This window comes from Propithecus coquereli, unplaced genomic scaffold (genome assembly GCF_000956105.1).
Source record: "Propithecus coquereli isolate 6110/MARCELLA unplaced genomic scaffold, Pcoq_1.0 Scaffold254, whole genome shotgun sequence".
NCBI lineage: Eukaryota > Metazoa > Chordata > Mammalia > Primates > Indriidae > Propithecus > Propithecus coquereli.
The window spans coordinates 242,924-262,325 of NW_012148108.1; the positions used below are offsets into that span (position 1 = coordinate 242,924).

The following is a 19,402-nucleotide window of genomic DNA, read 5'->3' on the forward strand; positions in this document are numbered from 1 at the left end:
CACGCACACCCTCCCAGCATCTCGTACAAAACCCGGGTTCGTTTTGTGGCAGTGACGACACAGGCCTCAAAGACCAAGACGGTGCTCGCTGTGTGCCAGGCCCACGCTAAGCCCCTTATGTGCAGTACGGTCTCCATGAGCTGGTACATCCCCATCATCCTCTTTTCCCGACAGGGACTCCCAGGCCCAGAGCGACTAAGCAGCTCGCCCAGGGTGACGGCTGATACATGGGGAGGCCGGGACTGGCACCCAGGCAGACTCTCCTCAGAGTCTGTGCTCACAACCGTTACACAGGCTACGTCTAAAAACTGCGTGCACTGCTTTTCTTCTTCTAGAAAGGTAAGACAGACATTGTTGTGGGGGTGACGCTCACACTCATGGGTTCTTCTGTGACACTCACATTTTCTCAACAGGTATATTTTTTTCAGATGTATTTAACAATCTAAAAAGTTAGATCAAACTTCACCTCAACACAGCTAGAATGTCTGAATAGACTGTTTTATCTCAGCTCTCTCTTTATTTAGGTTGTTGTTTTTATAGTCACGTGCCGCATAATGACATTTCAGTCAACACATATACAACGGTGGTCCCATGAGGTTATAATGGAGCTGAAAAATTCCTGTCCCCTGGTGATCGCGTAGCTGTCATAATGTCATAGCTCAGCGCATCACTCACGTGCTTGCCATGATGCTGGTGTAACCAGACCTACCGCGCTGCCCGTCATACAAAGGTCTGGCACATACGACTGCGCAGTACGTAATACTGGATAATGATAATAAATAACTATGTTACTGGTTTATGTACGTACTACACTATACTTTTTACCATTATCTTAGAGTGTACTCCTACTTATAAAAAGAGTTAACTGTAAAACGGCCTCAGACGGGTCCTTCAGGAAGTATTCTAGAAGGCACCGCTATCATAGATGATGTATATGACAGCGCTCTATGTGTCACTGCCCCTGAAGACCCTCCAGTGGGACAAGATGGGGAGGTGGAAGGCAGTGATATTGATGGTCCTGACCCTGGGTAGGCCTAGGCTAATGTGTGTGTTTGTGTCTTAGTTTTTAACAGAAAAGCTTAAAAAGTAAAAAATAAATTTAAAAATATTAATAGAAAGAAGCTCATAGAATAAGGATACAGCTGCCTCCCCACCTTGGCCCCGCCTTGACAGCTGGCTGCGGCCTTGGCCCGGTCTACACCCTGCTTCTGTCTTACCACCCACACTGTGCCCCTCTTCTCTCTACTTTGTTTCTGGCCCTGCATCTTTGACCAGCAACCCCCCAATCCACAGAGGCTGACGCTCCAGTATAAATGTGACAATCCCTCCTCCCTGATGCCCTGACACTGGTCCTACCAGCGAGTGTGGGCCTACGAATTACCTTTCTGACTTTTATATTGCCTGGGTGCTGTCCAGCCATAGAGTCCGTCTCCAGGCTCCTCGTCCTTCAAAACAGTGTCATACTTGGATAGAGTTTCTGTGGCATAGATGTCATCATCTTCCTCTTCCAGGGCACCTACACCAAAAGCCTTCAAAAACCAAGGTTTCAGTTTGAGCTATTAAAACTTTTAGGGATGTTTGCACTGAAGGATAAAGCTACATTAACGATGCGATCAAAGAGACCACAGGAGCACTTCAAGGTCACCAAGAGAGAAACAAATGGGAGTCCTAGATTAACACAGACTCAAGTCTCTTGGAAAACAATGATCAGAAGTGAATGCCACTTCTCAGCGCTGGGGCTGTCCTCCAGCTCCTGCGGCGGCCGTGGTGCCAGGTCTTGGCGCAGGCAGAGGAGTACGGAACACAGCCCAGTAGCAGTGCTGTGGCAGAAATGGGGCCTCTGAAAGCAGAAAGGCAAAAATGTTCCTCTACTGATCAGTGAGGCCTGGGGTCAGTGCTGGTGACCAGGGTTGACAGACTACTGCTACTCTAGTGGCTGCTGTAAGAACTAATCTTTGTGGGAAACAGCCTCCAAGAAGTATCATTTTTGTTAAAAGGATAGAGGAAAAAAAAAAGCATGAATGAAAAGAAAAGGTAATACCGAAATGACAAAGTACCCATTTTCTAAATGCATTTTAAGAAAGAACCTCTGAATTGATTTGAGAGAACGGGCAGTCAGTAAAAGCTCTCTACCCTCCCAAAAGTAAAAAAGGAAGTCTCCTGAGTAAAAATTACCCCAGTGTTCCTGACTTAAGGCTCGCAGCGCTAGGAAACAGTCCAAGAGGTCGTGTAAGTTCGACCTAAACTCGGAGAGGCAGATTGCAATTTGATTATTACGAAATCAAAGGGGTGAGAGCTGTTTTCTACTCAGCTCCACAAGGGAGTAGAGTTTTCTACTCAGTGAGCCTCTTCCCTGAGCACACACAACCTCCACCCAGAACATCAGGCGCGGGCTCTCAGGAACTGATATTAAAATCAGGAAGGTGTGTTTTACACGTCTCCAGAATTGATCCCAAGGAAAACATAACCTTCACGAGCGCCTGCCACGGGGCAAGCCTAACATGGAAAGCGTACTCATTGTCAATGGCTCCACCTTTGTGACACAGAACCCGTTTACCTGGCCTGAAATTCCCAGTTTTCTTCCTTTGCTCAGTCCAACATCTCCAAGAAGACTGTCGGCTCCCTCAGATCCCCCACCGAAAAGACTGAAATGTTCTCCCGAAGCTCCGAACAGTGCTTGGCGGGGATCCAGGCCCTTGTAAGCCAGTCCGTGCACATTATCCTTAGGTGTAAAATCCACAGGTGTGACATCTTTGGGTGCAAAGGTCACGTTATCAGGCAAGTAGTCATCATCTTCATCCTATTTCCAATGGGTGAAGTGGAATCAGGGTGAGTCACTGCATAGTGCAGAGTAAACCCATAAAATACCATGTCAAATACAGTGACGAATTCCAAACAGAGCCATCATCGAGCTTTCATCTGTGCTGTTACAAATGACTAAATCACGTCCCTGGGTCACGCACGATCCTCACGCAAACAACTCCAGTTTACGAGTCTAATCAGACTTGGGACATCTATGGCGCTGGCGTAATACATTATCTGACGTAAACAGTGTTTCGGGGTGCGAATATTCCATGCACACTAATGGGATCTGATTTCTAAAATGATTTCTCTGACCTTAAAATTTCACAATCATAGAGTAACTGAAGGTGGGACATCCCAAACAATACCTCAGATCCCTCGGAGCCTCCGGGGGGTAACGCGCAGCCGTAGATTTTGACTCCAGGATCTGTTAAAAAAGATTTCAAAAGCGTTTGTCACGAGCGACTAAAAATAAAAAACCTGACCCTCTACAGAGGGACGTGGCTGTGCTTACAGTAGGTTCTACCGCTTTCGAGTCGGGGACGGATCACTAAGCAATCGTGTTCCGCCAGCCCCCGCCCTGCCTGTGCTGCGGGAGTAGCCACCGCTGCCCCGACCCCGAGGGGAGGCAGACAGAAGTGACCCCTGCCCTCAAAGAGCTCGCTCACAATCTGGCTGGGCGGACGAAGGGCAAGGAATAAGTAGAAATTAAACACGTTAAACTGTGACGCGGTTTTGACAAGGGCAGGAAACAAACCTTCTGCACGCTGCTGGTGGGAACGTAAACGGGCATAACCCTTCCGGAAGCTGTCGCGCATGACACACAAAAAGCCGTCAAACACGTGCATACCACCCGGCCCAGCGATTCCGTTTCCGGAACTCGCAGCCACGGAAAAGCACGCTACAGAATTAATGACAACCAACACACGCACCAGGTTTCTGTCGGCGCGGCCGTCTCTTCACTCGAGGACCGACTCCTTGTCCTTCTTTCCAGCCCATCTTTCTTAGCAGTTCGAAACCAACAGATAATCTAGGATAACGAGGCATTGAAAAGGGACTTTTTTTTTTTTTTTTTTTTTGAGACAGAGTCTGGCTCTATTGCCCTGGCTAGAGTGCCGTGGCGTCAACCTAGCTCACAGCAACCTCAAACTCCTGGGCTCAAGCGATCCTCCTGCCTCAGCCTCCCGAGAAGCTGGGACTACAGGCATGAGCCACCATGCCCGGCTAATTTTTTCTATATATATATTTTTAGTTGTCCAGATAATTTCTTTCTATTTTTAGTAGAGACAGGGTCTCGCTCATTGCTCAGGCTGGTCTGGAACTCCTGACCTTGAGCGATCCACCCGCCTCGGCCTCCCAGAGTGCTAGGATTACAGGTGTGAGCCACCGCTCCTGGCCAAAAAGGGACTTTTTAAAAATAACATTAGCAAACAGTGTGACACAAGCAGCTTCTGAGTTCCTGCCTGGCTCCTATGTCTATCTTGCCTCGGCCCTTTCCTCACCCACATCAGAACTTCATGACCTGCCACTCCAGCCACAGCTGACCTGGGGGAGTCAATCGATGTCCTCTCTCCTGGGCCTCTGGAATGGGCACACAGGGAGTCTAGATAGTCCTAATCAAGGACCATGAAGGTATGAGGCTGCCACATCAGGTCACATGCCCGGGAGCAGAACAAGGATGTACACAGAGAGGGTAGACTGAGGCGACAGGAGAGAACCCATAAGGCCTGGGAGGAGAGTGGGGAAGGGAAGTCACCCAGTTCCTAACAGCTCTCCAGCCCCGTGAGCCCCAGCAGCACGGCTGGCAGCTGGAGCTCTTGGGCACTCCAGGCAGTGATGGTGCAAGACCCTTTTGGCAAAATCCCCTTTTTCGCTTAGACTTTTCGCCTAAGAAGGCTTCTCTTACTTGCGGTCAAGCTATCCCTAAGTAAGATGACCATACACGTGCAAAGCACGGACGCTAAGATCAGAACAGTCAGAATGAGATTCTTCTCACTTTGCTGGCGTTATGAAGTCATCAAGCAGGGTGGCTCCAGGAATAGGGGCAGTAGCAGCTGCCAACTGCCTGGCCTTTTCTCGTATTCTGTCTTTGGTTTTTGAAGCAAAATCATCTGTGGTTACAATCGCTTTAGGTGCTATTCCAAATTCACTGAGATCCTTCAAAAAAAAAAAAAAATCAAACAGAATTACATTACTTGGGAAGTAATTAAACATGATATATCACACAGCTTTGTTTCTTAAAAAAAAAAAAAGTTAAAATTACAAAATTTAGCTCAGGATCAGCAGACTCCACAAACTGACTTTAGAACCTCATCCCCACATAAGGTAAGACCAGTGGCCGAGGGCAGAGAAGGACAGTTGCTGCTCATCGGGGCCACCGCAGGCACTGCCAAGCTGGAGAGATGAGAAGTAAGGGCTGTGTTCTTCCTGACGATATTCCGAAAGTCAGTGCGAAGGGGACAAAGCTGAGATTCACAGTCAGTGAACATCTGTGAGAGCCCATGAGCCAGGCCTTGGGGCAGGTGCTTTTGCATGTACTGGAGCAGATGTTATTGGTGGCCTGTCCAGCTGCTTGCCCCTCCTCTTTCCCTGCACAGCCCTGATGTTTCCAGGCACCTGCCTTCCTCTGTGCCACCACACACTTCAGGAGTGGTGACCCAGTGTTGGGGGCAGCGGGGGAGGCTTAGGGAATGGGGCTTTGAGTCTTATCTAAGCCAGTGATGTTGATCCCATTTCCCTTGCCAGGGACTACTTTAGGGACGGGCATGTCAAACAATTTGCCCAAGCAGATGTAGAGAAAATTCACTGTAGGACTTATGTGAGAAGTTTCTTTGCTCTCCAGAAAAGAAACCAAGAGTAGCCAGGGGTGGTGGCGAGAGCGCCTGTAGTCCCAGCTACTCGGGAGGCTGACGCAGGAGGATCCCTTGAGCCCAGGAGTCTGAGGTTGCTGTGAGCTAGGCTGACGCCACGGCACTCTAGCCCGGGCAACAGAGTGAGACTCTGTCTCAAAAAAAAATAAAAAATAAACAAAGAAGCTAAGAGGAAAGTCCTCCTATTGGGTAATGTCACTCTGGATGTGCCAACAGGAACTACTGCAGCCATCTCGCAGCCACGAGGACAGGTAGCGTAAGGACAAGCTGACATGCAGAAAATGACTGAGAAGAGTGCCCGGGGCCTCACTGACATCTAACTTCTTGCTACATGAGACGTTTTCTTACAGATTGCGCTACTCAAAAAATGAAGGCGACCTCTCTTTCCTGTTACCTGCAGCCCAAAGCATGCTGATATAAGTATTTTATCATGGGTAAATCCATGAGTAGGCTCTAAGGTAACAGCGGTTTAATTTGGGTCTGGTCACTCACTGTTCCTTACACTGCAGTGTGCGTAAGTTACTGTGGAAAGCTGCAGACTCAGCACCACAGACACCGCACTTTTGGGGCTTTATTGAGCAAAGTTGCCAGTACATGACTTTCCCTTTATACTCCTGACTGTAGAAACTGCCCCATCATACAATGCTACTCCAATGAACAAGAACCCACTGGCAAACAGGGCACTGTGGTCCAAATACCTAGAAGATAAAGCCTTCCAAACCAAGAGGAAATCGTACATCGGACTTTCTGGGAAGCCTCTGCACGCATTCCACTGGCTAGCTGGCAATTCAAGTTCTGCAACCCACCTCTTCATCCATAAAATCTTCAGGACCAAGAACAGATTTGTCTGCTCTGTTCTGTCGTGAAGACACAAAGGTAGAAGGTGTCCATCCTAGAAAGAAAAGAGTTTAGAACTTTACAATACTAGAGAGTATGCTGGTCTATAACTAAATAATTAAATAACATGTATGGACTTAAAACTCCACATAACTACAAACTCTTAGCTACTTCCCATCTCACTGCTTATATATGCATAATTACTCCACGTAAACTTGTTTTTAATTCCTACATCCCCTGTTGTCAGAATTTAACAGATACAGTGAGCTTTCCCGGTAAGAACTTAGAACCAAGAGAAAACAAATTATAAGTTGAAAGTTAAACTGTGAAATGAACACGAATAGATCTGAGCAGAAAGATAACAAGGTCACCTTAAAATGCAAGACCACTCTGAGACCAGCAGAACAGCAATCTGCACTAACATATTAATATATCCAAAGAAACAATCTGTCCAGGTGTAATGGTCAGCCACAAAAGGATGGGCAGAGTCACAGAAGCAATCTCGGCGGCATTCAGGGTATCCTGGCCCAAGGACTCAACCTGGCTGGTCCAAGAGCAATGGCTGTGCCAGGCCCCAAATGCCATCAAACACCTGAGTCCTCTAACTAACAACCTTGCTCCCTGACCATGGTCACCAAGCAGGTGCCACGTCTATAGAGACAGAATGTTCTGGGGGTCAAACATATCTGTAATCTCTGCAGATAAACTTTTTGAGTTTTCTCTACGAGTGATGAACCTCCTTTCTGATTCCGACCAAGGGTCTCATGGAGCTAAGGAATTTGGGGAAGGTCTACTCTTGGGTGGGAAAAGCAGGCTTCTGAATCATCCTGGGAGATACGCCCAGACAGTGAGACTCAGTGAGGCTCTGCTGGGTAACACCCTGGGCCCAGCACCTTCCTCGCCTAGGATTTCTAGAGTCTTTGTCCTACTTCTGTGCAGACCTTGACTCTGTCACTCCTGATGATAAAGAGATATTCCAGTGTATTAACATCACAGTCTCCCTGATTAATTTCCCATAAGGAAACATTTGAGTCGGTCCTACTTTTGAATTATAATATACAGCGCAGTTATAATGATAACACACAGATGGGGTTGTTTCCTTTTTTAAAAAAATTTCTTTAGAATAAAGTACCCAAAGTAGCATTAATTATCAGATCAAACTACTCTCCAGAAATACTGTCTACAATTACCCGAGAGCCAGCCATGTATTAGTGTGCTTCTTTCTTTGCCAATCCTTTTGTCATTTTTACCATTTTAATAGGTGTTTTAGTTTAATAGTGTCCTGGTTATTTCAATTTGCTTAATAAGAAGGCTGAATATTCTACAAAGCATTTCTAGCTCCACTCAAGTAAACTGTTCTCATACTCTGACCATTTGCTCATTAGGGACTGATGTTTATACATTCCAGATATTGAACTTTAACCATCTTATTTACCCAAAGTATTTTTCTTGTGTTATCTTTTTTCTTTCTTGAACTGCTTTTCATCTTTATTTTACTATTATTGCTGCATACAAGTTCTTTTTAAATACACACATACACATTATGTATGTGTATGTGTGTGGGTATATATATATATATAAATATATACATATTTATATATATATATATAAAAGAGACCTGGCCCATCTTTTCCCTGATAATTGCTCTGTGATTTAATCAGTTCATCTTCTATTCATAACTGAAACATATAAAGCCATCTTCTTCCAGTTCAAAAAAAATGCTTCTAGGTTAAAACATTAAAAAAAATACTGTAAGCAATATGGAATTTATTATACTACAGAATGTGAAAAATATAATTGCTTTTTCTCCAGGTCAAGAGCATGTAGGAACCAGTCATGCTGTGGTTCCCAGTGCCTGGGGAGAGCAGCTGGTGACACTAAGCTGGCTCCTTAACTTCCCTGATGCTCCTAGGTAGCCTCATCTGCAAGACACCTATGACACCTGTCCTCCTTACTCACTGAGTCATCAGAGACAGTCAATAATTAACAGAGAGAATCTATGTAAGAGTACTTTGTGCATGGCAAGAAAATACAAAACAGAAGTCATTATCGTCATTTAATCATCTGGTTAGAATGTATTTATTTTTTACAAAGTGGAAGAAAACTCTTTCACCTTCAGCTTCAATCACTAAACAACACACAAATTGGCTCTGTAAACACTTCAGACATTCTAAGGACACAAAAGACTACAATGTATGTACTAAAATGTTTAAAGAAGAGGTTTTAAAAAAGTGGGGGGTGGGGTAGGATCTTACAATAATGTTTCAAGCATTTGCTTTTGCAATATAATCGCTATAAGTAGGAAAATCATACCTTCTTTTGAGCCAACAGTGTTGAAGTACCCGGCAGAGAAACCTCCGCTAAAGGCTCCATGAAATCGTTTATACCTTCCCTTTTCATCTCTGACAGTCTGATCCTGAAGAGGAATTGGTTTCTTTGGTCTTTCACCTGAAAAAAAAAATTTTTGAACAAAAAAGAGAGAAGGGGATGGTGAGTTAGAATTTAGGGAAAATGACATTTCTTAAACATAATAAGTTGTTCACTTCTTATAACTTCAAATATAACCATTTTTTATAAATTGTTATTCTTACCCTTTACTAGTTTATATGGTTTAGAAAACAATACATTTTATCAAGCTTATGTTAGAACTATGTTTTAGTAAAAATGGGCTGCTTTTCCCACTAAATGGCATTACAAAAACCAGATTATGCGGCGGGGCAGGCTCAAACAGACAAATTAGAATCTCCTGGCAAAGGAGGAGGCGGGATAGTGGTGTGGTACACGGCAGGGGTCTGTGACAGAAGGAACACTTCCCTACCTCTTCTAGAACTTCACAGCACCCCTGACTCCAGAAGTTTTCCACAGGCATCACCCATTTTCCCCACCTGTTAAGAGTTTCCTTAATTTCTGCAAATCTCCTGATTCCATAGTTACTATTCTTTAAACTTTTCCTTTTCCTACTTTGTTGAAAGGGCTGGGTTGTTACGTCACACAAGCAAAGGGAGTTTAATACATTTCAGGCCTAGTCTAAAAATTCCTTAGGTTTAAAATTCCAGATACTAGGGCACAAATTACTGCCTAATTTTATCTACTCCAGTTCAAAATCCTGAATTTATTAAAAAAAAATCAAGTTATTTTCAAAGGTTCAGAACAGAAAGTAGATTATATAGTGGTTAAGGGGATGGGGTTGAGAGTCACAGTGCTCTGGATTTTAAAGCCACTCAACCTTTACTGGCACTGGACTTTGGTCAACTTCACCTCTTCGTGACTCAATTTTCCTCTGTAAAATGGGAATGACATTCATAGTAATAGCTATTTCATAGAGTTGTTAGCAAATTAAATAAGGCTCATAAAGTGTTTAGCAAGATAACATACAATAAATACTTTAAAAGTGCTAGCTTCTATTGCTGTTGTTACTATATATAGTAGGTAAGAGGTGCCCTAAAGTCACGTATGCCTGTTACTTCAATACTTGAGCCAGTTCCTACTTTTGAAAAGGAGAACAAGATGTAAAGGAACTTCTAACCTCATAGTCCTAAATTCTTACTTACAGTCTTTGGGTCATACCTGGAGTATAACCCGTAGCAAGGCAGTCAAGAGCTCAGGATCAAAGGCCAGGAGATCTGAGTTCAAATCCCCCTGCTCTACTACTCGTTAGCTTTGTGGTCTTGGGCAAGTTACTTAGTGTCTCTAAGCCTCGGCCTCCACAACTGCAAAATTAGTGTAATAACAAAGCCCACCTTTGCAAGGTGGTAACAAGGATTAAATATCATGTGTAGACAGTTGAGCTCAGTGCCTGGTCGTAGTGAAGCTCGGTCAATATGAGCTACAACGTCTTTTCACTCCAAAGAACCAAATTACAACTTGGGCCCCATAATCCAAGATTTTCACTATTTCTCAGAAATGCAGTACATATACTCCATTACCACATGTGCACCTGGCAGGAGTCTCGGCTGACGCAGCGTTTCTCAATCACAGCACTACTGGCAGTTCGTGCCTGACAATTCTTTGTTGTGGGAGGATGTTCTGTGCGCTGTAGGAAGTTTAGCAGCATCCCTGGCTGTAACACTAGGTTCCGGTAGCAGCCTCCACAAGCAAGACAACTAAATGTCTCCAGACACTGCCAGTTGTTCCCAGCTGAGACCCCCTGGGCTAAGGTGAGAGAGAGCAGGTCCTGCCACTGCTAGGTGCTGTTCTTGCTCTGCCCTCCAAGTGCTCCTGATCTGGAAGGGGAGATAACGTCTGCAGACAACTAAGTGGAGCCTGTGGTGGCAGAGGATGAGGGCCAACGAGCATGGTCAACGATGTCCCACAGGGCTCCTAAGGAGAAGGCGCCGCCACTAACCACAGTGGACAGGAAAACTCCAGGGAGGAGGTGGTATTTTACCCAGGCCACGTTGTAATTACTGCTACTAATAACAACGAATCCCTTCCCTTCAAACACAGTACCTCATTTATCACACCCTGATAAGGACACCGATTGGGTAACTGCCCTGAGGTCCACAGTTAATAAGCACAAAGCTGACGCCAGATCTCAACTCTGTCTCCAAGCCAGGGATGCCACCCTCACTCATTCCCCAACTAAAAGCTTACTGGCGGCTTGCTGTGGAAGTGGCCCGGTTCTCAACTCCGGTGGTAGAAACCTGAACACAACTCTGCCCGTGTTCTCAGGGTGCTCACAGCCCAGCAGCAGAGACCTGCACGTACTGGAGCACCTCTGACGATGTGAAGGACCACAACATCAGCCACCCTTAGGAATGAGCTGCATGTTGATAGCTGCAGACAGGGACGTGATTTCCAAGGAGGCATTGATTCCCATCAGTAAACAGAAAGGTATAAAAGGGCAAAATCGGGTGTATTGATAAAGTAGTCCAGTCTGACTAGAGGACAGGGAAGGAGTAGAAGATGGAACCAGAAGGGGACATAGTCCAGAGAGCGTTGAACACGGTGCTGCAGGGTCTACGGTATGTTTTGTGGGAGAGGGAAGCCATGGGTAGTTTTAAGTGAGAGTCACAGCACCAAGGAGGAAGAAAATGGCCCTAAAATTAATCTGGATACAGGATGAGCTGGAGATAAGAATTCTAGAACCAAGTGAAAGTGTCTAAGGAAAGAGAAGATTAGTACTTGTGCCATCTTCCTTTCAGGTCAGAAGGCCTTTGTGTCTATAAAGTTTAGCCACTGTCCCTAGGCCCCCTGGCTCTTTTTTTTTTTTTGAGACAGAGTCTCACTCTTTTCCCCGGGCTAGAGTGAGTGCCGTGGCGTCAGCCTAGCTCACAGCAACCTCAAACTCCTGGGCTCAAGTGATCCTTCTGCCTCAGCCTCCCGAGTAGCTGGGACTACAGGCATGCGCCACCGTGCCCAGCTAATTTTTTCTATATATTTTTAGTTGTCCGATTAATTTCTTTCTAATTTTAATAGAGACGGGGTCTCGCTCTTGCTCAGGCTGGTTTCGAACTCCTGAGCTCAAACAATCCGCCCGCCTCGGCCTCCCGGAGTGCTAGGATTACAGACATGAGCCACCGCGCCCAGCCCCCCTGGCTAATTCTTAACCAATAAATCTTTCTGTTAGGGCCAAAAACTTTTAATTAAGGTGTAGAGTCCCTCCTCTACCAATGTTTGCCTAACCTGTCACTAAAACTTCAAAGCAAAGAGTACAAGTGATTATTGGTCTAGCATGGTTTTTTTTCTTTCTTTCTAGATCAAGTCCTCTTTGAAGAGGTCCAGTATGTTATATTGTAAAATGAAGTCAAGAATGCATTTAAACTTCAAAGTGCTTAAAAAACAATGAACTGATCCTCAAAAACATCTATTGCTGAGAAGTTAAAGGATACTTTTAGGCAAGAAAAAAAAAGTCTACATATCAAAATTCCCTTCCTTCCACTTCAAAAGCATGGTTGGATCATTAGGATTCATTTCAGAATTTTTGTGCACCATCAAAACAAGAAGAACTAGAAAAATATAAAGTCAAATGGTTGATGACTTACCAACCTATCACCTCATAAGGAAACAGCTGTGAGACCAGAAATATAGAAATGATATGAATAGCTGCTTAGCATGACTGTAATGACCTCCACCCATGCATGCTTCTCTCTCATCCTCTTCTTGCATAGCTAAATTCTAACCAGTCTACAAGGAGCCCATCATGGCTCCTCAGGCTCCCTATTAGCTTGTGTAGGTTATCTCCTGTCCACGCCACACATTTTAGCACCTGCAAACCTTATAATTTTGTTTTCAATTAGATCTGGAATTCCTCCTCTAATAAAGGATCTTTAAAAAATTCTTTCAGATCATGGAGTGATATGCTTTGCCAATAAAGCTAATGTGATCTTAGGCTATACTAAAGAAATACAATCTGGAATGAGGGACATACTGGTGACGATGGCCCGCTTTTTCCACAGTCCGGTCTACTTGAAGATAGAGTTCTAACAAATGAGGGCTGAGGGGACTTTAAGCTGAATGAATTACAGCACTGAGCATATTGAGTGTGGGACAAGGGCTGTCTGCAAACACATAAGAAGCATTCGGGGCAGAGCATGGTGGCTCAGGCCTATAATCTCAGCACTCTGGGGGGCTGAGGCAGGAGGATTGCCTGATGCCAGGAGTTTGAGACCAGCATGGGAGACATAGAGAGACTGCCTCTCTACAAAAAAACTTAAAAATTAGCTGTGCATGGTGGTGTGTGCCTGAAGTCCTAGCTACTCAGGAGGCTGAGGCAGGAGGATCTCTTGAGCCCAGAAGTTTGAGGCTGCAGTCAGCAATAGTCATGCCACTGCATTCCAGCCTAGGCGACAGAGCGTCAACCTGTTTCAAAAACAACAACAAAAAAAGGATTCAGTAGTACTGGCCCTACTTCTATCCTTTCTCAGCCTTCTGTAAGCTGAGGGCAGAGGTTTATAATAATTAGAACTGTTTGTAGGAGACAAAAGGAGCATCAGTGGAGATATCCCAGAAGTACGACCAGCCTGGCAGGATGCGATCAGAGTGGGAAGAGGGAGGGGACTCCAACCAACAGGAGATCTGCAAGTAAATTCTGGACCAACGATTCCCCCATGCTTCCTCTGTTTTCCCCACAAGGCCAGCACAGCCATCAGCCCTCACCGGACACTCAATATATAATTTGCTGAACAAATAAACTCATTAAGTGGAACAGACCAGAAACACTGGAGAGAACCTTGATTCATCTTGACCTCACCTCCACATTCCACGAACAAGTCCACTCAGCTTTGCTTTCAAAGTACATCTGCACCCAGACCCCTACTTACCACACCTTCTATCTCTCCAGCCCATGCAACCATCTCCTCCAGACCTCTTTTTGCTAATCTTGCTTTGCTCTTACCCACCCCCAACTAGCCTATTCTCAAAATCAAAAATAGAATGATTTTAGAAACACACGTCTCCCTGTGTAAACCGGCCCCCATGACTTTCCTACACTTAGTGTAAGATCCAGCCCCTGCCTGACCCTCTGGCATCATCTTCTACCTGTGTCCCCCTCTGCTCCACCCACAGCAGTCCTACCTGTCCTTCAGTTTACTAAACTGGCTCCCACCTCAGGGTCTTTGCACTTGCCGTTTCCTCTGTCTGAAATGCTTCCCCACCCCCCGATCTTCCCACGGTTGGTTTCTTCCTCGTTTTCAAGTCTGAGGTCAAACATCCTCTCCTGGAAAAGATATTGCCCGACCGCCGCTCCCCGTCTCATCTCACACGAGCTGTGTTGTCATTTTCCTATCTCCCGTGTCGCTAGGTGTCTTTCTGTCCCCCCAGAACGGGAGCACCCCGAGAGCGCGGCGCACGCCTCCCTCGTCGCCGCGTTCCCAGCGCCGGCAGCGATGGAGCCGAGACCCAGCTCCGAGTGGCGCGTCCGTGCACCGATCCTGCACCCCTGGCCTGTGGTTGACAGACTCTGTCGCCCACTCCGGCCCGCACCTTCTTCCAGAGGCTCCAGGCCGGTCCCGTAGCTGACCAGGTCCTCGTCGCTGTCACTATGCAGCGCCGCCATCCTGCTCGCTTCCGGGCCCCGCCCCCTCGCTACGGCGGCCTCGGAGGCCCAGAAACCGTTCGCTCTTTCTCCTGCGCGGTCCGAGCGACGCTCCAAGCCTAGGCCGGCAAAGCCCTGAGGGTGGCCGCCCGCCCGGCACTGCCTCTCGCCCCAACCTGCGCCCGGGATTCCTAGGCCTGTCCTGTGGGAGGCGGTGGAGGCCCCTTTCAGACCTCTGAAGGATTTTTAGACACGGGGAACCTCCGTGCCCATGGTGTCAGCAGCTAGGGACAATACTTGGTCAAAGAGGAAAAAGAAAGGAAGAAAATCAGAAAAGAATTTTTTTAATTATTATTATTTTTTTTTTATAAAGACGGGATCTTACTGTACTCAGGCTGGTGTCGAACCCCTGAGCTGAAGCCATACCTCCCGCCTCAGCCTCCCAAGAAAGGTAAGATTACAGGCGTGAGACACGGCACAGGGCCAGAAAAAAACTTTTATCTGAGGAATGTGTGCCCTTTTAAATTATCAGGCCGGAGAGACATTAAAATGAGACAGCAATCACGCCCTATTCCTCCCTTTGAGCTCTGTGTTCCTCTCTTGGAACTGCTTGTCATTGCCACAAGTAGCTATAAATTGACCTAATAATGCACCGGACACAGTAGTGACACACTTAACAAGCTCTAACCGATCACTAATCGATGTTATGTCTGTAAACCAGTGAAAATTCCTGACAAACAACTTTGTACCAGCCCACTCCCTGTCCCCCTATTTTCCTTTAAAAACCAGCTTAGGGCCTGGGCACTGTGGCTGATGCCTGTAATCCCAGCACTTTGGGAGGCCGAGGCCAGGAGTTCAAGACCAGCCTGGGCAACACAGCAAGACCCCATCTCTACAAAAAATAGAAACAAAACAAAAACCTAGCCAGGCACAGTGGTTTACATGCCTCTAATCCTAGCACTCTGGGAGGCTGAGGTGGGAGGATTGCTTGAGCCCAGGAGTTTGAGGTTGCAGTGAGCTGTGTTGATGCCAGTGCACTCTAGGCTGGGAACAGAGCAAGACTCTGTCTCAAAAAAAAAAACTGCTTCTAACTGAAAGCCAAATGGGGCTTATATCCAAGGTGACTTGGGTCTGAGTCCTGTTGTCATTTTGCCTCAAGTAAACTCTTTAAATTATATTTTGTGCCTCAGCCTTTTCCTTTTATTTATTTATTTTTTTACAGAGTCTCATTCTGTCGCCCAGGCTAAAGTGCAATGGTGTCATCATAGCTCACTGCAACCTCAGACTCCTGGCCTCAAGCAATCCTCCTGCCTCAGCCTCGCAGAGTGCTAGGATTACAGCCACGAGCCCCCAAGCCTGGCAGCCTGTTCCCTTCAGATCGACATTTCTGGTGCTGTGGGCGGATTCAGAGCCACACACCCCAGACCATCAACATTCCTCTGGGACTCAGCCCCTGGCCAGCTCTAAACACCTCGTGCTCTGATTCTGAGAGAAATTGTTGGACATAAAGTGGTAAGTCCTACTGAAAATCCAGACCTATCCCACTCTTGAGTTGAAGGTCTAGACTTGGCTTGAGCTGTTATTTCAAACCCTCCTTTTCTAGAACAGAGGTTCTCCATCTTTACACTGTGGATAAGAGATTTGGGTTACAGGCTAAAACAACCTTTTCCACCTCTGCCTTAGGATCAGAGGTTCAGGTCAGGGCCAGGCAGAAAGCTCTGCATAGAACGCTTGCTGTTCCGTCTCTGTCCCACGACGGTAAGGTCTGGGTCGCATACTGGCAGGCAGTCTACTGCCATACTAAGGGTCCGCTTTTACATACATACTTTAAAAAATTGCAGCTGCTTTCTTATTGTTTGAAATTCAGCCTTGATGTTTCTTTTGTGACCAACCCCTGTTAGTTAAACACCAGGTGGTTTTATGCGCAACACTTACGGAAGCACCGTCTTGTAGACATCTAGGAGAGTGGACCCACCTACCCTATAGACATCTAGGAAAGTGGACCCTCCTACCCTAGAATGATCGCAAGTAGCAATGGCCTAAATGGAGGTCTTTTGAAATATCTACAGTAATTTATTTGCGCACACAGTTAGAAAAAGCTGGTTTTAGAACTAGACAAATTTAATAGGAGACTTATTGCCAACAGCACCTAAGAAGCTTCTAAAAGAAATTCTGAGAAGATTGTCTGCATGCGGGAGGTAAACAAAAAGATACCCATCACTACCACCTGAGGAAATTCCCCAGGTCTTTGATCCCTTCCCTATGTTCATGGGAAAACCCCAAACTCTGTAAAATAAAAAGGTTTATTCTGAACCTGCTTGTGTGACCTCTGGCCCAGAGCACAGGGCCTCAAGAGGTCCTGAAAAAATGTGCCCAAGGCAGTTGCGTTAAGTTTGGTTTTATACATTCCCCGTGGAGACAGGAATTACACACGTAAAATCATAAATCACTATATGGAAGGGGTACATCGGTGTGGCTGGAAAAGGGGGACATCGTAAAGCAGGGGCGGGGGAGGGGAGGAGGAGGCTTACAGGTTATATAGGTAGGTTCAAAGATTTTTTGGTTTATAGTTGGTTAAAGAAATGAAGCTTTATCTAAAGCATCAGACTGTTTTAAATTAAGATTAGGAAGTCTGTTAATCAGAGACATGCCACCAGACATATACTTCCCCCTGAACTCAGTAATTTTAGCTAAGAAACAAAAGCTAAATTAAAAACGACCACTCATTGAACAAGATAGTTCTCCAAAACACGGCTTTCTGGCATGTAGCTGGCTATTGTGAAACTCTTTGGAAAAACATTTAACTTCAAACCTTTACCTTTGTTGAAGATACTTTTCCTGGCCACCTTGCCTTGACTAAACCTTCTCCTTAAATCCTCATTTTATCTCAGCAAATAATGGTGTTTAGATCTAAGTTTTGTGTCTTTGAGATGTAAATTCTCACCTAAAAAGTCATATCTTCAGAAGTAAAGATCTCAGATGGCCTAGTTAGCAACCTTTTAGGGCTTCGTAGTCACTTTGACTAAATGAATGACTGTCACTTTACAGTGACCTGTGATCTTATTTTCAGAGGTTGTTTTGGAGGTTCTAGCAGGGGAGCTCAGCTACTCATATACCCTCGAACGCAGAATGGTGGTCCTCCTCTGTTGGGGAAGGTTGTCCTCTTCTACTAAGCACGCACAAGCATGCACACAGCTTCAGGAGGGTCGCCCATGGAGTGGTGAGGGAGGAAGGGGACACCGTCCTAGCCAGCCAGATCAGCTGAATCAACCCTGGCCATCAACGGGATGACAGTTGTGGCAGCCAGATCCCCCTCACATTCCTGTGATCATATTTTGATCAAGTGTTTTAAACCTTTGGTATTTGACAATCTTCCCAAAAATCACATTTCAATTTCTATTTTTTTTTCTTTTATTTCAGCATATTATGGGGGTACAGATGTTTAGGTTACGTATGTTGCCCTTGGTCCCCCCATCTATTTTTTTTTTTTTATAATTTTTTTTTTTGAGACAGAGTCTCACTCTGTTGCCCAGGCTAGAGTGCCGTGGAGTCAGCCTAGCTCACAGCAACCTCCAACTCCTGGGCTCAAGCGATCCTCCTGCCTCAGCCTCCCGAGTAGCTGGGACTACAGGCACACGTCACCATGCCCGGCTAATTTTTTCTATTTTTCGTTGTTTGGCTAATTTCTTTCTATTTATAGTAGAGACGGGGGTCTCGCTCTTGCTCAGGCTGGTCTGGAACTCCTGAGCTCAAGCAGTCCTCCCTGCTCGGCCTCCCAGAGTGCTAGGATTACAGATGTGAGCCACCGTGCCCGGCCTGCATTTCAATTTCTAAAACCAAATCTTTCCCAAAAGGAACCCCTTGAAGTCCAAGAGAGACATATTGGGCTTATTTGATAATATTGAATTATATGGGAAGCATTGTCAAATAAGAAATGACATTTAACCTTCTTCAGATATATTTATATGGATATTTTATTAATAAGTGTGCCAAATTTTTGGGGGGAGGGAAGTAAAAAGCATTGGAAAAGTGTGCCAAAATTGTATGAGATTCCTAAAATTCTGATATGTCTTGATATACGTTAGACATAATTGTGGTTATTATGTTTTTTATTTATTATTTATTTTAATTAATTAATTTTTTTGAAACAGAGTCTTGCTCTGTCACACGAGCTAGAGCACCCTTCCCAAACTCTTGGCCTCAGGCGATCCTCCCACTTCAGCCTCCCAAAGTGCTGGGATATATAGGCATAACCACCACACTCAGCCCGATGTACTCATTTCTGTTGAGTATCTTCCTTGAGTTAGAATTTTTGGATCATAGATTATGCACATGTTCTTTGGTATTAATAGAAAACGCCAAACGTTTTCCGAAGTGGCCATCCCAGTTTACAGTCCCATAAACAATATATGAGATCCTGTGTACTCTACGTTTTCACCATTACTAGGCGTTGTTTGCCATTCTGCCACTCGTTTATTTTTAACCTATAATCACTTCTTCTCTACATGTCAAAAGACTTTTTCCTTTAAATCACAGGGAACAGAGCAGTATAGAGCAGTGTGTGTCACACAGCCCTGACTCTAACACTTGTCAGTCTGGTGACCTGTGAGCCTCAGCTTCTTCCTCTGTAAAATGGGGTGATAAAGTACCCACGTCATAGGGCTGTGGGCAGACCAAGTGCTGTAATGCATGCAAAGTGCCTAGGACGGCACCTGGCACAGAATACACACATAGCAAATGCCTGCTGTGCATAAGATCACATTCTAAAGTGGGGAAAACTGAGGCCCTGAGGAGGAACAGGGTCTGGCTGAGCTCGATGTCGGCCTCTCTACTAGTTGGTCTTCCTCCACAGTACCGTATGTCTTCAGTCTCTTTTTCTTTTTTTTTATTTCTGCATATTATGGGGGTACAGATGTTT

General features: G+C 45.5%; 1 protein-coding gene across 1 annotated transcript in view; it reads right to left on the reverse strand.

Moving 5' to 3' along the window:
• Positions 1 to 14,577, reverse strand: part of GPATCH1 (G patch domain containing 1) — a 64,940-nt gene extending 50,363 nt beyond the window's left edge. The window contains exons 1-8 of the mRNA XM_012647014.1: positions 14,433 to 14,577; positions 8,823 to 8,957; positions 6,479 to 6,564; positions 4,799 to 4,959; positions 3,735 to 3,832; positions 3,171 to 3,229; positions 2,558 to 2,800; positions 1,382 to 1,529 (exon numbers count right to left, since the gene is read on the reverse strand). Of these exons, the coding sequence (XP_012502468.1) occupies positions 1,382 to 1,529; positions 2,558 to 2,800; positions 3,171 to 3,229; positions 3,735 to 3,832; positions 4,799 to 4,959; positions 6,479 to 6,564; positions 8,823 to 8,957; positions 14,433 to 14,505 (1,003 nt within the window). The 5' untranslated portion in view covers positions 14,506 to 14,577. The remainder of the gene's footprint in view (positions 1 to 1,381; positions 1,530 to 2,557; positions 2,801 to 3,170; positions 3,230 to 3,734; positions 3,833 to 4,798; positions 4,960 to 6,478; positions 6,565 to 8,822; positions 8,958 to 14,432) is intronic.
• Between the last annotated feature and the right edge of the window lie 4,825 nt (positions 14,578 to 19,402).